Consider the following 14988-nt stretch of genomic DNA (forward strand, 5'->3'; position numbering starts at 1 on the left):
AGGCCGTAAAAAGTTATTCTCCAGAGTTTGATTGTAGGTTGATGTTCTTCATTTGTAAGAGGAGACACACTCAGGACCGGCTTTCTAACCTTGTTAACGTTGCTGCTCTTCTAAAACTGATCATGACATTTAATAAGGAAGCAGGAAAGAAAAAGTGAGGCAAAGGTGGAGGATTGAAGTACTAATACTTTTTGAATATAAAAAACATCAGATTGCCCATTAACAAAGAAATTCTACTTCATGTGTCCATCGTACAGACATCCACCAGTCTAAAACAAGGAATGCAGGGATTCCCCTTTATGTCGTTGCTATGGAAACACAGGTCCTCTATTCAAGTGTTCAGATGAAATGCAACTTTTGAACAGTTAACCCTGACTGACTGCACCTGCAGGGCCCACACTGCCAGAGACTTAAGCTGGCCAATAAGCAGTCTCAATGAGATGTTTTATTTGCATAAATGGGTCACGTGACTTCTATTTTGCAAAGTGGGAATACTTCCTGTTTCCCTCAGAACAGGTCTGAGCCGTGGCTGAGGTGGGAAAAAAAGCAGGTCTGAGAAAAAGGAAGGTGTGGGAGTACAGTGAGTACGCTTTTATTCACTTTCATTCAGATGTACAATAGAGAACATGGAGACTTCTGAGTCTGACTTGTTGTTTGGAAAGTAATACCAGGCATACCTGTAGATCAGAGATCTGACCTTTGATCTAGTTCACAGTGTTACAGTGTAAACCAGTTCTAGAGTTACACACCCAGTCAGCGAGGAAGACGTGTGAATACTCCTGAGATCAGCTAATACCTTCCTTTATAAGATGTGTGTATTCATTAAAGGTCATTTTAGCTTTGTTGTGGAAAGTGAATGTAAGGTACAGTGTGTCTCTTTATGTTGTCATGTTCTATTAAATTCCTTCAGCTTTGCTTTCATTTTCACCTCAGCAGAGTCGAGCAGAGACGTATCCTTGGTGACAAGATGGACTCTTTCAAAGGTAGGAAAACAAAAGGGTGTCAGACTCAAAGCAGTTATAAATCAAAGCGTCTCTCATGGTGAAGCTCAAACCTGTCTTCTCCGTCGTCTTTTTTTTAAGGACCGTGTCCTCACATGAGCGTTCCTGTTGAGATGGATGAGAGCATGACATCCTCAGGTCTGGATTTAGCTTTGGCTCCGTCCTGCAAACAGTGCAGTGAGGACGCAGAGACCGCCAGGAGGCCTCAGGAACATGCCTGTGAGGAATATGATGCTGCAGCTCCTGATGCGAGGCAGTGGAGACCACCTGAGAGCCAGTACCAGCCCCCCTTCATTCCGCCTCAACACTCAGGACAGATGAACTCGCCCCGCCTTGCTGAGGTGTGGCCGCGGGGTCTTGGAGAGCGGGCGTCGCTGTATGAACAGGACCTCGTGGTCAACCACAGAAGAAGCTTTGCACAGCCTTCGATCGGGCTTCAGGGCTGCTCTGTGGAGGAGGCAGAAAGCTTGGAGCCCCCCCTCTCGCTCATCTCCGACGCAAACAGCCCCCACTACGTCCCGCCACGGCACCCTGCTGCACGTATGCCCGGTCAGTGTCACACTAATATTTGTTTGGGACCATGAGATGACGGATTCTCTTAATTTCTCTGAAACACACAAGCAGATAACTTAATCTGACCTCATATTCATTGATCTAACAGTGGACGATTACAAGACGATAACATATGTCAGGGGTTTTAAACCGCCCCTGAGACCCAAACTAACTAACTTAGCATCATGACCCAACTATTAACCAAGCAGCAACCTCCGGTCTTGATGAATGAAGTCCAAGCGGAAGGGCAAAATCCTGCAGTTCGTCAAGTGTCCGCATAAACACCACAGCCGAAACATTTGATCTTTACAGCATAAATAAACATGTTTAGAGCCTGGTACAAAAGAACTAAAAAGGTCTGATTAGTTATTGTCAACACACACTGTACAGGGGGGGAATTTTTTGTAACCTATCCGTTTTGATATTAAAAACGATACGTGTTATCCATAGTTTGTTGCGTAGCTGACCTGATTGACTGGTGGGCACGATGAAACCCAGAGACTGTTCATCAGAAATGGAGGTGGCCATTGTGTTGTCAGTTAGCCAGACAGTTTGTGGACCACTCCTCTTCTTATTTCATCGTTCTCCCTGCTGGTGAACAGTTGGGTCACATTGTCTTAATGAGCTGTTCACCCTAAAATAGTTTCATTTGTGCGTGTCTCAATGGAGACTTTTAGTGTCCCAAGACAATTATGTAATAGCTAGTGTCATTAGTAGTGGGCTATAATTAGTAGTTTGGGGATATTAATGACATATTTAACCAATATTCCATTTTCTACATTCACTACAGTTTCCTGCAGCACACTATGAGTCTACTCATATCTGCTTTGGAGTTTAGAAACATAAATACTTTCCAGATGACTACATTTAAAAATGGGACAGACAATGAAATCACGTGCCAGACATGCAACATTTTATTAAGTTCATCACGATTTCTGCAACATCTGTGAAGAATTACGTTATAGAAGTTGCCTCCCCTGCTCTGTTAGGTATCATTTGGCTGCTGCTGCTCGCTGTGTTTCCGTTTGAGTCTGCATGACCTCATTACTGCAGGACTGGAAAACTGAGAATTTATATCTTCCTCCTCCTCCTCATCTCTCTGCAGGCCCGAATCCAATTCAGGGGAGGTGTGCGTGCTGCCCTCCAGCCAATCTGCCCCATCACAATTATAATGATTTCCATTATAAGCAGCAAGGTTACCCAGCGGATGCACACCAGCAGCCTCGACACCACCAACCGCCAGGGTATGATGAAAAACATTTCTGTTACCATGTGATATTTTCAGCGTTTATACACATAAAACTTTATTTCATTCCCCTCCACAGGAATCCCCCTAATAATGTGCAACCATTTAGACATGCTCCAAACTCCCCCCGTGGACCTGTGGCTCAGTGTGCAGCCCCGCCTAGAGACGTGGTGCACGAGGTCAGCGTGGAGCGCTCCTTTCAGCCTGCTCCAGGTCCAGGTCCAGGTCCAGGTCCAGGTCCAGGTCCAGGTCCAGGTCCAGGTCCAGGTCCAGGTCCAGGTCCAGGTCCAGCCACATGGGAGATCAAGATCAGCCTACCTGAGGAGAGCAGTAAGTCCACATAGGGTCACTGCATGAACCTCTCCATGCAGAGTTCATCTCCAAACTTAAAAAGGGAATCTTGGAATCTCTTTTATTAAGTTTGAGGTCTAAGAGAAAAATGTGCAAAGCCGGTTCTTAGTTTATGTCCCCTTTGGACGGGAGCCTCTCTGTGTAGAGTCTGCATGTTCTCCCTGTGTGTGCGTTGGTTCTCTCAGGGTACTCCCACAATCCAAAGACATGCTCGTTAGGTTAACTGGTGACTCTACATTGCGCATAGGTGTGAATGTGAGTGTGGCTGGTTGTCTATCTCTATAAAGCCCTGTTTCCACCAAGCGGTCCAGTTCAGTACGGTACTCATTTATTGGTGTTTCCACCGTTAAAATTTGGTAATGGAACCAAAATAAGGGATCTGTACGTCGTACTCTTTTGGTGCCCTTCTGTTCTTCTGTTGGGGTGCCCTAAAGAGTCCCTCTTCTTTGTTTAACTTCATTAACAGCAGGCTACACTGTGTTGGGCTGCTATGATGTCACACTATTACATATAGCTGACGCAGCTATCTCCATCTGGCTTACACTCCGCTTACCAAATAAGAGTACGCTTGGCTGTGGATAGGAAAGCAAATTCAGGGTTTACCGTACCAAACTGTACCGTACTGTACTGAACCAAACTGGACCGCTTGGTGGAAACAGGGCTTATGTCAGCCCTGTGATTGACTAGCGACCAGTCCAGGGTGTTACCCCACCTCTCGCCTAATGACAGCTGCCGGGATTGGCTCCAGTTCCGCCGACTCCCCCCGTGAACCAAACGGGAAAGGACGCGGTATAGGCTGTAAACTGCCTGTTTTGTAGCTGCACCTATTCATTTTAAAGCTTGCAACATGTGTAATAATTAGTTTCATGTGAAAAAAAAAATACCAGAAGTAATTTTAAAAGAGGTAACAGGTAATGATAATGATCAGGTTCACTGACTTTCCATTGACAGGGAATGTTTTCATCACATATTCTGTGGATGTAGCAGAGGAGATCATTCCCTTCGTTAAATTTCTGGGCGATCAGGGCTTCAGACCCAAAGTAAGTCCTGTCATGTCTCCATCAATCTTCATTCTCCATGACTTCACATAAACACAAACACTCACACGAGGTCTTTCTCGGACTAGATTGACATCTTTGACGATACGATCCAAAGGATGGACATCACCAAATGGATGGACAGATTTCTGAACGACGTGAGTCTGACTTTGAGAGTTTGAGCAGAGAATAAAACATTAGTTTTTTTTTTTAAATGTGTTTTAACCTGATGGAGGGATTCCTCTTTAACAGAAATCTGTGCTCATCATCGTGGTGATCAGCCCCAGGTACAAGGAGGACGTGGAGGGGAACAGGGACGACGAGCACGGCCTGCACACAAAGTACATTCACAATCAGGTTGGCTCTCACACTCTCATGAAGTGCAGAAACTTCTGTGTGAAACATCGCCCTCGTGTGGCGAGAATATAACTCAGATTCCCTCCCAGCTGCCTGCCTTTAGGAACATGAGAACGAGGAGAGATGCCTTCTGGGATTCTAAAATAGAGCATTTCACTCACAGCTCAGCCCACTGCCCCCCCCCCCCCCATTCACAGTCCCACAGTGTCAGTGTGTCACAGCTGTGGGCCTGTGAGGCTGAAACAGAGCAAAGCAGCTGTTTACTTTCATATGATGCATCAACTGGGAAGATGAACACATTGATAGTTATCCTTCAGTTTGACCTGAAACTGTATGTCGTCGACTGAGCCACCATGATGCCACACAATGTTTCTTTGGAACATGAAGTTCACCTTTAGGAGGAGATGGTAGAGGAGTCATGCTGCATTCAAGTGCTCCTCCAGATTCAGAGTTGGGAGGTCATTCTTCCGACTTCAGTGTGTTCATGTGCTTTCAGTTCGGAAAGTCTGAATGTTGTAACAACAACAACAAACAGCGTGGGTGCTATGAAGACGAGGAAATTCTTTGTTATGAGTTATATTTGAGATGAAAGTTGATGTGCAATAACAAAACACATTTTGCCCCCCGTGAGACGACAAATATGTCGGCAATTCAGGTAACTAATTCTTTCCAGAGTTTCCGAGTTGTTGTTTCGACTTGACTTACGAGATTTCACCAAATTAATCACTTTATGAGAAACACTGATTATTGTGTCATAAAGGCAAGTATGATGAGCTCAGACACTTTTTGGATAACATGTAAATAATCTGCACAGTGAGTCATGGTATTTGTTTTATATTTAGATGGGGGGGGGGGGCTCCAAACCCGCTCCCCTCGCATTTGCATGAAGGCAGCAGGAACAAATAAAAAGTCTAAGTTGATTGATTTGCATAAATTGAGGTGATACCATGTAGCGTCCAGCTTTCCCTCAAAGATGTTCACATTCAAAGTTAATGCTTTTGTTTTGGATTTTGGCTGCATGTTACTCACACTTGCAGAGTTTCTGAATTTGCTACACATTTTTCCTAACCTACATCTTTTCAGCCTTTGCCAAACACTTGCACTTTTCAGCCACCATATAGTTTTCGAGGTTTGGTAAACCACACAAATACAAACAACTGAAGAGCTGCAGAGATTGATTAGAATCACTTTGTGTTCTTTCATTGAGTCCAATGAGCTCTGATCTTCCTCTTTTCTTCTTGATCCAACAGATCCAAAATGAGTTCATCCGTCAGGGCTGCCTGAACTTCAGACTGGTCCCCGTGTTGTTTCCAAATGCAACCAAGGTGTGTTCACGAAATTCACAAGTTTAAGGGTTGTTCACCCAAATTATGAAAAGCTGGAAGTTTATTCTAGACCTGTTGACTTAAAGAAACGTAACAATGAATCCACTTAAAAGTGTCCATGCCAGTTTTTGAAGCTTTTCACTTCACTAACAGCCTTAAGTGAGCTCGCTTTTATGAATGGAAACCACCTGAGGTAACATGTTGCTGTTATGAATATGCTTTAAATGAGTAATCAGTGATATATCTAGTGACTGAAATGATAAAGGTATCTTACTATATGATCAGACATTAATGAAACATGCTATGTTGAAGTGCTGGCTTCTCTGACAACAATGCAGCAGCCAGTATGTCCTCCTTCTAACTTTAGATTCTGCTCCTGAATGCTCTGGATTTGTTTGGACCAGAGAAGGTAGGTGCTTTTAAGGCACCCCCACACGGCCGTTTTGGACGCCCCTCAGTTTACCAGATATGAGAGCAGTTATCAGGTCAACAGGTGTTGCAGTGATGGAAGCGGGCAAGAGAAGTGGTTCAGATAGAAGTGATTGTACCCGACCTAAAAAGCCTCTGCATGTTTCTAAGAAGCTCCACGAGCAGAAACGTGCTCAAACTAGGATCAATATTGGAGATGATTTTGAAAAATGGAGAGAGGTTAGAACACAGAAAGGTTTACAGACCCATGCAGAGCTGGATAAACACTGAAGCTTCAGTGTCCACCACATGGCAACCTGAGTGAGCATCGACTCTAGAGAGGAGGGGGCATGGGGGGAGACAGCTCTCTACAATGTTTTGAAAATGGACTGCAGTACCCATTTTAAACACTAGGTGTCAGAGTTACATATTGCTCCTTTAACATGAGCAGCACTGTACAGAGAGAACCAGAGACTATAAATAATTAAATTCTGATTGTATAGAAGTCTTTGAGGAAATGTCTCGACTTCTAAGTTGATCTATCACCTCAGAAAAAGGAAGCAACAATCATGGATTTGAGTCTTCTTACTTTTTAAAACATGGTCCTATTAAGAGTAAAACAGAATAAAGAAGCAGGGCGTGCTTAAGGGGTTTGTCTTTGTCACATCCACTCTGTCATCCAAACACGGTCAGTTCTGTCTCCATTAAAACCAAGAACATCACAATGTGTCTGTGTTTCAGCAACATGTCCCAAACTGGCTGCAGAGCACCCGGATCTACCGCTGGCCCCGGGACACCACTGACCTGCTGCTGCGTCTGCTCAAGGAGGAGCGTTACATCCTCCCGCAGCGTGGGGCCGACCTCACCCTCACCGTGCGTCCCCTCTGAGACAAACACCATGGATTGTTGTTAATATGACTGTTTCATGATAAGCCTATGATGTTATCAATCATTTGGTATCTCACTGAACAGGCTGAAAACCTTAATGACGATTGTTATGATATGTGCACTCATAAAGCTTGGTTGCCATGGATACTTCAAAGGACAAAGACAATCCATTAATGATGTCTTTCTAAATCATATATTTCTCAAGCCAAAGTTTTTTTTTTCTGTGAGTAACATTCACACTCCCAAAGAAGAGAGGTGGAGAGATTGAAATGTTTCAGGATGAGGCCGGGACGATGGTGATGATAAAAAAGCCTCAAATTAACCCAAAACTGAACCTGTTTTTCTATCCAGCACCTGAGGAAGAGCTAGGTCGTGCTTGAAACATTGTGTTTTTTAATGCATACAGCAAATAAATGAGTTTATCTTTGGGAGCCATATGTTGGGAGTCTTTGTGCATCTTAAACTGCGGGTCATAGTCAATGTCAAAACAAGAAACCTGCAAAGTCTCCGTCTAACCCCTAACCCTAACCCTATCCACAATAACCTACATGAAGCAGCCTCATGTTATGATTTGGTTTTGTATTTTGTATATTTTCAGTGTTTCATTCTTTCCTAGTGTTGAATGTTTCCTAGTTTAGTCTTTCCAAAACAGTTTCCTGTTTGATTTTGTTATCCTAGTGTATCTCTCTAGGATTTAGGGTTTTGTGTTTTAGATTGTAGTTCTTGTCTCCAGTGTTTCTTGTATTGTATTCCTGCCTCTGTGTGTTTCCCTCCAGTGTGATTACCCTCATCGTCTTCACCTGTCTCGTTAGTCTCACCTGTGTCTATTTAGTCTCTGTGTTTCTTCCTCTCTGTGTTGGATCATTGTTTATAAGTGTCAGAGTCAGATGTTCCTCGGTCTCCTGTAGTTTCCTTGTAGCTTTTTGACCTTTGTTGGACTGCTTTCGAATAGTACGTTTATGTCTTCCCCTGGATATGAGAGCCTCGACTTCTGTGGAAAACTTTTAAAAAGCAGCTAAAGACCCATCTGTTCAGACTTTGTTTAATCTGTCTGTATTTGATTTTATGTAACTGTCTGTTTGTAATGTCTCTGCTCAATACTTTATATTCTTACATGATTAAAAACACATTATTTAAGTACAAAGCTGTATGTGTTTGGATTCTGGGGTCTCCAGAGTTTTGTGGGTTCAAAGTGGGAACACGAGCTGCTGTAGTGTGAACATCTCCATGTTGTTTGTGAAGTCTGTGATTGACCAACAGGTGGCAGCATACCCCAAATCATAACAACACTCTTTACCCTGTTCTCAAGCACATTCATCACTTTTATTTCACTTAATGTTATTGTGATTTCTTACTTTATAACCAAATCCATTGCTTCAGCAGAGGATATTACAGTGGCACGTTTCACTCGTCTCTAGAAACACCCACTGTGTTCCTAAAAGACGGCCTTTATGAAGGTCATGAGAGTGTGATTGTGATAAGAGGCACAGGAAGCCTTACAACAGGAACATGTCGTCTGTATGTTTCAAACAAACCTTTAGATAAGCCACAGCTTTAAACCCTGAATTTAATCGCTCGTGCCCCGTCAGTGAGCACAGACTGGCTTTATGTAGTCTGCCTGTTTACAAAACCTGACCACAAAATGATTTGCTGACATCAGAGGGGACGTGTGGCACTGCCCAGGCTCTTATCAGCTCCTGCATGACGGAGCTGTGCTCAGCACAGCAGTGCTACCACAACCAATAAATCCTCTGTTTGTTATTGTTCCTGGACGTGCCACTCCACTCAGCCTTATCTGGTGAGTCACAGAAACCAGACACAATATTCCACCCAAAAGGCCCCCACATGTAATCCTGCTGCTAATATGATACACTCCTCACTCCTGCTTTTATACCTTTTGTTTATCTACATTAAACCCATGACAACAAGTGTATTAAGTCCTGCTACAGGAGCCTGTTGGGATCAAAACAACATTGATTCATGATTAACGAGGAGTGCTCTTCTTTAAGTACGTCCTGCTTTTTTAACTGTTCATTTATTATTTTCACATTTTACCTGTAGAGTTAAATGGAGCACACTGACCCGAGCAAGGTTTTTTATCAGGATCTGAGTGCAACGAGGAGCTCTCCTTTTCCCCCAAAACAAATGAACCTTTCCAAATGAGTATTGATATAGATAGACCAACAGTACTAATGGAAGCCTTTGCATTGAGAGTGCATGGGACCTTTTTAAAAATGGTGTTTCAGATTAAAGCTGCATCATGACACACTCTTTAACCTGATGTTCATATCCTTTTGGAAACTGTTGGCATCAGGGATACTGGTTCATGTCCTATCTGTGAAACAGGTCTTCTTCCTTTTTTTGCTCCTCTTTCTTGCAGGGTCCCACAAGGGTCTAATTTAGCTACCCTGTTATTTCAAAGTCCAACAAAAAATGTCACCCCAGGCAACACCCCTGGAAGAATGAGACACAATCTCTCAAGTCTCCCGGAATGGAAACTCAAAGAAACACTTTCAAACTGAATATTAAGTTATGAACTCAAATAAGTAATTGATGTTTGTGGTTCTGTATACGCACATCACGCAGGTGCAGGGCAGTGCAAAAACAGCAGAAGATGAAGAAGAACATAGGCCTGAACACTTGTTCAAATGCCAAACAAAGTTTTTATTCATCACAACTTTTCAGCCCGAGGTCTTCTTCAGGTGATCACATGTTCGTTCTCTGTGTGCTGTTAGTTTTGACTGACACTGGTCAGAGGTGCACACCCTTAAAAACAACCAGATGTAGATGAGCATTCAATGATTCTTTCATCAAAACTATTTGTCCCACTGAGGCTGCCATACAGAAAAAGTATGCATTCAGAGTCAAGCACTTTAGATAAAAGCTTCCTTTAGGAGCTGCACTAAATATGTTGTATATAATATTTCTGGATGAGTTTGAAGTTAAGTGTGTCCCTCATATGCGCTCTCAGACCTCGGGCGTGCTGCTGGCAAACGAAGCAGACGTCTGCTGATTGGTTCATTAAGAAAGCCATGGCTCTCAGTCAAGGTCAGCACACTCTCCACACACACTGAGCGCCCCTCTCTCCATCGAGATGGAAAATGCTAATGACAGATTTTTCATCATCCCGAGAGTCTTTGAGTGCGATGTCCCCAGCATGAACCGGACCGAACCAGCTGTTTGGGAGGGTTAGGGGCCGGGGGGGGCAGAAAGCTGTGAGCTCAGCAAACATCAACCTCGGCTGCCTGTGTGCAGAGGCCATTACAGGAGTCTGAGAGGAATACTGAACAGCCCCAAGATGAGTGGGAGGCAACGAGACATCATGCACACGGGGGGGGGGGGGTTTGCAGGAGGCACAGAGCTGAAAGTGCTTTGGTGGTTTCAGGTTGAAAAGATAGATAAGGGAATAATGAGAGTGTAATAATACTAATTAAAAATTCACACTTTACAGATATGATGAGATGAAAATAAATCTAGGACTCTGCAGACGTGACGACGCAGACGCACTCAGAAATTAACTTTCTTGAACACATAACTCTATATATGCTAATGTGAGACTCCTGGACCGTCTGAACAGCTGTGCTGCTCTGCTACATGTGATGGTAAATGGACTTGATCTTGGATATTACTTTTCTAGTCTTCTGACTACTCAAAGCTCTTTTACTCTGCAGGTCACATCTACACATTCACACACTGATGGTAGAGACTGCTGTTTTCTTTTGTGTATCCAGGGTTTGAATAGACCTATTTGTGTGTGCCTCAACCACATCCAGGGACAGGATGGGTCCCCATTCTCTAGTGCTGTTATTTTTGGAGGTCACAGGCTGAAAAGATTTGAGGACCCCTGTTCTAGGATACACCACGGGAGGGTCTTACATACATTAAAAATGACCTTTAAAGTGCGTTGAAGGCCTTTTGAATATTTGTTTGGTGTTTGAATGTTTCCTTAAATTCTTTTTGTCTTTGATTTTATTGTTGCAAATGGAGCCAGGTGCTCAATCAATCAATCAATCAATCAATCAATCAATCAATCAATCAATCAATCAATCAATCAAGACTTATAGTTCAGTTTTTGTGTTGTGTTCTTTAAAAAGGGCATTTTGATATCTCATTTTAATACTGCCTATCTAATTTTTAAAAATGTATTATTAAAGTGACTGAACTTTTAGTGGGTATCTTTTGTAAATCATGGGGGGGTGGAAGGGGGGGTGTATAAATATTAATCCTAAAATATCTCAGTTTTACAGGTTACAGGTCAGATAAATACAAATTCTTATATTAATGACACTTTTAGATTTGTAATGCTCTGACATTCGTTTCCATTGATGTGATTTAATGTGCACCATAAATATTACCCCTACCCTGGGGGGCTGTAGACGGACCCAGCAGGCGACCCAGGTTCGAATGGTATATGGACTTACTCTTGTATAGTCCTTTTCTAGTCTTCTGACTACTCAAGGCACTTTTACACCACATGTCACACCTACACATTCACACACTGATGATGAAGCAGTGGGAGCAACTTGGGGTTAAGTGTTTTGCCCAAGGACACATCAGACATGTTGCTGCAGGAGCTGGGGATCGAACCCCCGACCAACTCTACCAACTGAGCCACAGAAAACCTATGGAACCCCCCCCCCCCCCCTCTCTGATTTTCTGATTTCTGATCCTCTGCCCAAATCTTCAAAATAAAGGCATTAAAAAGCCCCAAAATAAACATTTGAAAAATGTATATATTACCCCTACCCTTAATAATATTAAAGTAAATGTATATATTTTCATGTTTTCTACAGTGATATTAGATGGACTTACATTCATAGCTTGTTAATAATAATGTGTTCCTTTTATTACATTTCTTATATAGGCTTACAGTGTAGGCTACTTTAAATTAACCCCACTGTCACCAAAGTTAAATCAGCCAATCACAGAGTGTAGTTCACCTGTGGTAGAGTGGTGTTTCCCAGATCTTTGGTCTGTGTCTGGGCTTGTTTTGATGCTGCAGTGGCATCAAATGAGGTAAAATATCGTCAAGCGTTTTCATGAACTCCCACAATACTGTTTCCTGTTGCCCTGACAGCGTGCGTTTAGATACAAAATAAAAGTCCACCAAAGCGAGACTGGAACGCGGGAAGTGCTTGCTGCAGCATTACGTGAGTAAAAAATAAATAAAAATGTTACTATTATTTTATTAAATGACTGCTATCACACTTAAGCAAACAATGGAGTTACACAATCGTATACCTCCCTCCTCATTTTCTATGAAGCTGTTTTTTGCAATATTATGTCCTATTACACAAGCAATTGGTATGAGCCTGTATGCTCACAGTGCAGGTTTTAAACATATGGAATGAAAAAGTAGCTAGTCATTGAAAACTTTGACGACCTTAGACTTGTGGGTTATTATTTTGAAAGTACCAAACAGGTAAATCCTGTGTCTTACAGCTGAATTTATGGTAATTTAATTTTTTCACAATTCATTTGTGTTAATATTATATACCGTATTCTTTGATTTGTGCTGTAATTTGATTTTCCTAAGTCAAATGTGTTTATTGTTCTTCAAGGAACTATGAATGTAGTAAATGTTTGCCTTACAGTTTGTAAATTTGTATAAAATGATAGACTGAAAATATTAATAGACAAGCCTGGGGTCACTCGTCTGTTCCTGCAGGGGGCTTTGGAGCCTTATCGATGGTGGTCTCCATGTTGGAAATCCTGTCTCATCCTAATTTTCAGTCAACCTAACGACAGGCTGAGAGCTGGAGCTGAGGCGGGTTTTAAGCCTCCTGCCAAACCGTTACACTGCGCCCACCTGTCAATCAGGTCATCTTATTGTGAATAACTCTTATCCTTCAACAAATCAAAACGGATGACTTACTAAAACATTCACCCCCCCATACAGTGTGTGCAGATTGAGACATCTTTTGTTGTTTTGTACCAGCTGTAAACATGTTAATCTCTGCTGTAAAAACAGGCTTTTTTTAATAAGTGTATATGTGACTTCCTGTGATTCTACAGCCAGCCTCTAGTGGACACACAACAAACTGCAGGATTTTGCACTCCTGCTTGTGCTTCATTTTTAACATTCGAGGTTGCTGTATGGTTGTAATAGAGCCCAAAAAGTTGTTTTTAAACCCAATGTTGAACTCTCTCACAAGGCTAATAATAACTTTATTTATATAGCACTTTTTAAAAACACATGTTTACAAAGTGCTTTGACAAACAGCAAAAACAAGAGCAAACTAAACCAAACACAGAAGAACATAAACAACAGCAAGAACATAACAAATACAAAATACTAAAAATAATTAAATACAATTCAACAGAAAAGAACCCAAAGTGCACGATACCCAACAGACATATATAACCCGACCATATAGCCAATAATAATATTCATAATAGCAAATCACAGATCCAGATTTTAGGCCACTGGGGTGACCAATCAGATTTCTAGGTTGCCCCTGGTCTGGTTTAATATTAAGAACAAACGTGCTGGATGTCCATTTGTGTATGAAAGCATGTGGTGGTTTGACGGTGCTTTTACTCTGAAATGTAACCGGAAGTGGTTTTGTTATTCAGGCTGGCTTGCATACCACCGTCGGTGTTAGCCATCGAGGGGGCTAGCAGCCTGTTATGGAAGAAGAAGGAGCACAACCGAGGGGCTCCCTGACTCGGACTAGTTCTGGTTCTGAGGCGTGATTTGGATAGATAACGCTACAAAACCGGAAGTCTGGGTAAACGTCTTCCTGGCGGAAAACAAAAACAGCACAGAGGAAAGCAGCCTCGGTTATAAGTACAACATGTATCCAAAGGCTGCGAGGCGTCCGAGAGTTACCCGCCGCCGTCGAGCTTAGCTCCCCGGCTGCAGACCGACAGCGGCGGAGGATCTTTGTTCGAGAAACCCGGGGTTTCCACTCTGCTTTGACCGACGTGACAGCTCTACCCTCGGTTAGTATCGACCACCCACCGAGGGCACACTGTCTTATGGACTCCTTACGGTAGTTTTTTTTTGCTTTTTTTCGGTCCCTTGCTGACGGACGCGGCAGTCAGTCATGTTTTCCGTGCGGATCGTCACCGCAGACTTCTATCTGGCAAGTCCCGTCAAAGACCTGGACGTGTGCTACTCTGAATTCAGGGAGAGCGACGTGAAGAAAGTACCGGTGGTGCGGATATTTGGAGCAACACCCGCAGGTGAGACAACTCTTGTTGTTTGTGTTTTTTTTGTGTTGTTGACGCTTCAATGGTGGCGGGGCTTTTCCTGCAGCGTGTTAACGTGGTGGAGTCTGCAGACACATCCACACTTTGTGTTGTTCAGAGTAAACATAACGGGGTCTGTTCAGCATGCAGAATGACAACAGGAAGATGATTCAGGGTGTTGACACAATGTATCACCGCTGTCGCTTTGCATACAGGCTGCAGTCCCCCTCCTCTCCTTCCTCACACGGCTGTGGGCTTTGTGTTCGCTCCCCCTGCTCCTCCATGGCGCGGTGGACACTTGTGCTTTAGTCTTCCACATGTGGCATTCAGGGACAGCTTGCAAAGATGTTTTTTTATTGTGCTAATTGCAACCTGTGGAGTGTGGACGGACAGGAGTACAACATGCAGTCTCCTCCCCTTTTAGATTTTCTCCCCTTTTTTTGTTCTGTATAATCTAAATTAGAAGACAGTCGCAGAAGACATTGAATGAAGCGTTGTGGTGAAATAACGACTGCGGCAGCTAAAGAAATCAGATGTGAAGAGCAGAGATCGAGACAAAGGGGGGAAAAAAATTGGGATTCCGTCAAAGCACTGTGGTGTCATTCATGTGATCCATAGAAGCAGGAGCC

General features: G+C 43.0%; 2 protein-coding genes across 4 annotated transcripts in view; both read left to right on the top strand.

Annotated features, from left to right (window-relative positions):
* Positions 1–479: 479 nt before the first annotated feature.
* Positions 480–8309, top strand: traf3ip2a (TRAF3 interacting protein 2a). Of its 3 annotated transcripts, none has more exons than XM_020636664.3 (10): positions 480–580; positions 937–983; positions 1083–1550; positions 2659–2797; positions 2879–3129; positions 4102–4190; positions 4277–4345; positions 4440–4544; positions 5795–5869; positions 7019–8309. In XM_020636664.3, the coding sequence occupies exons 2-10, from the start codon at positions 968–970 to the stop codon at positions 7163–7165; spliced, it is 1359 nt and encodes a 452-aa protein (XP_020492320.2). In that variant the 5' UTR covers positions 480–580; positions 937–967; the 3' UTR covers positions 7166–8309. The 3 variants fall into 3 exon arrangements, with proteins under 3 accessions (XP_020492320.2, XP_020492323.2, XP_020492321.2); XM_020636667.3 differs by having other exon boundaries at positions 4440–4528; positions 7019–7158; XM_020636665.3 differs by having other exon boundaries at positions 484–580; positions 934–983.
* Positions 8310–13758: 5449 nt separating this feature from the next.
* Positions 13759–14988, top strand: part of rev3l (REV3 like, DNA directed polymerase zeta catalytic subunit) — a 74714-nt gene continuing 73484 nt past the window's right edge. The window contains exon 1 of the mRNA XM_020636704.3: positions 13759–14353. Within this exon, the coding sequence (XP_020492360.3) occupies positions 14215–14353 (139 nt within the window). The 5' untranslated portion in view covers positions 13759–14214. The remainder of the gene's footprint in view (positions 14354–14988) is intronic.

The sequence above is a fragment of the Labrus bergylta genome, chromosome 15, assembly GCF_963930695.1.
Source record: "Labrus bergylta chromosome 15, fLabBer1.1, whole genome shotgun sequence".
Lineage (NCBI taxonomy): Eukaryota > Metazoa > Chordata > Actinopteri > Labriformes > Labridae > Labrus > Labrus bergylta.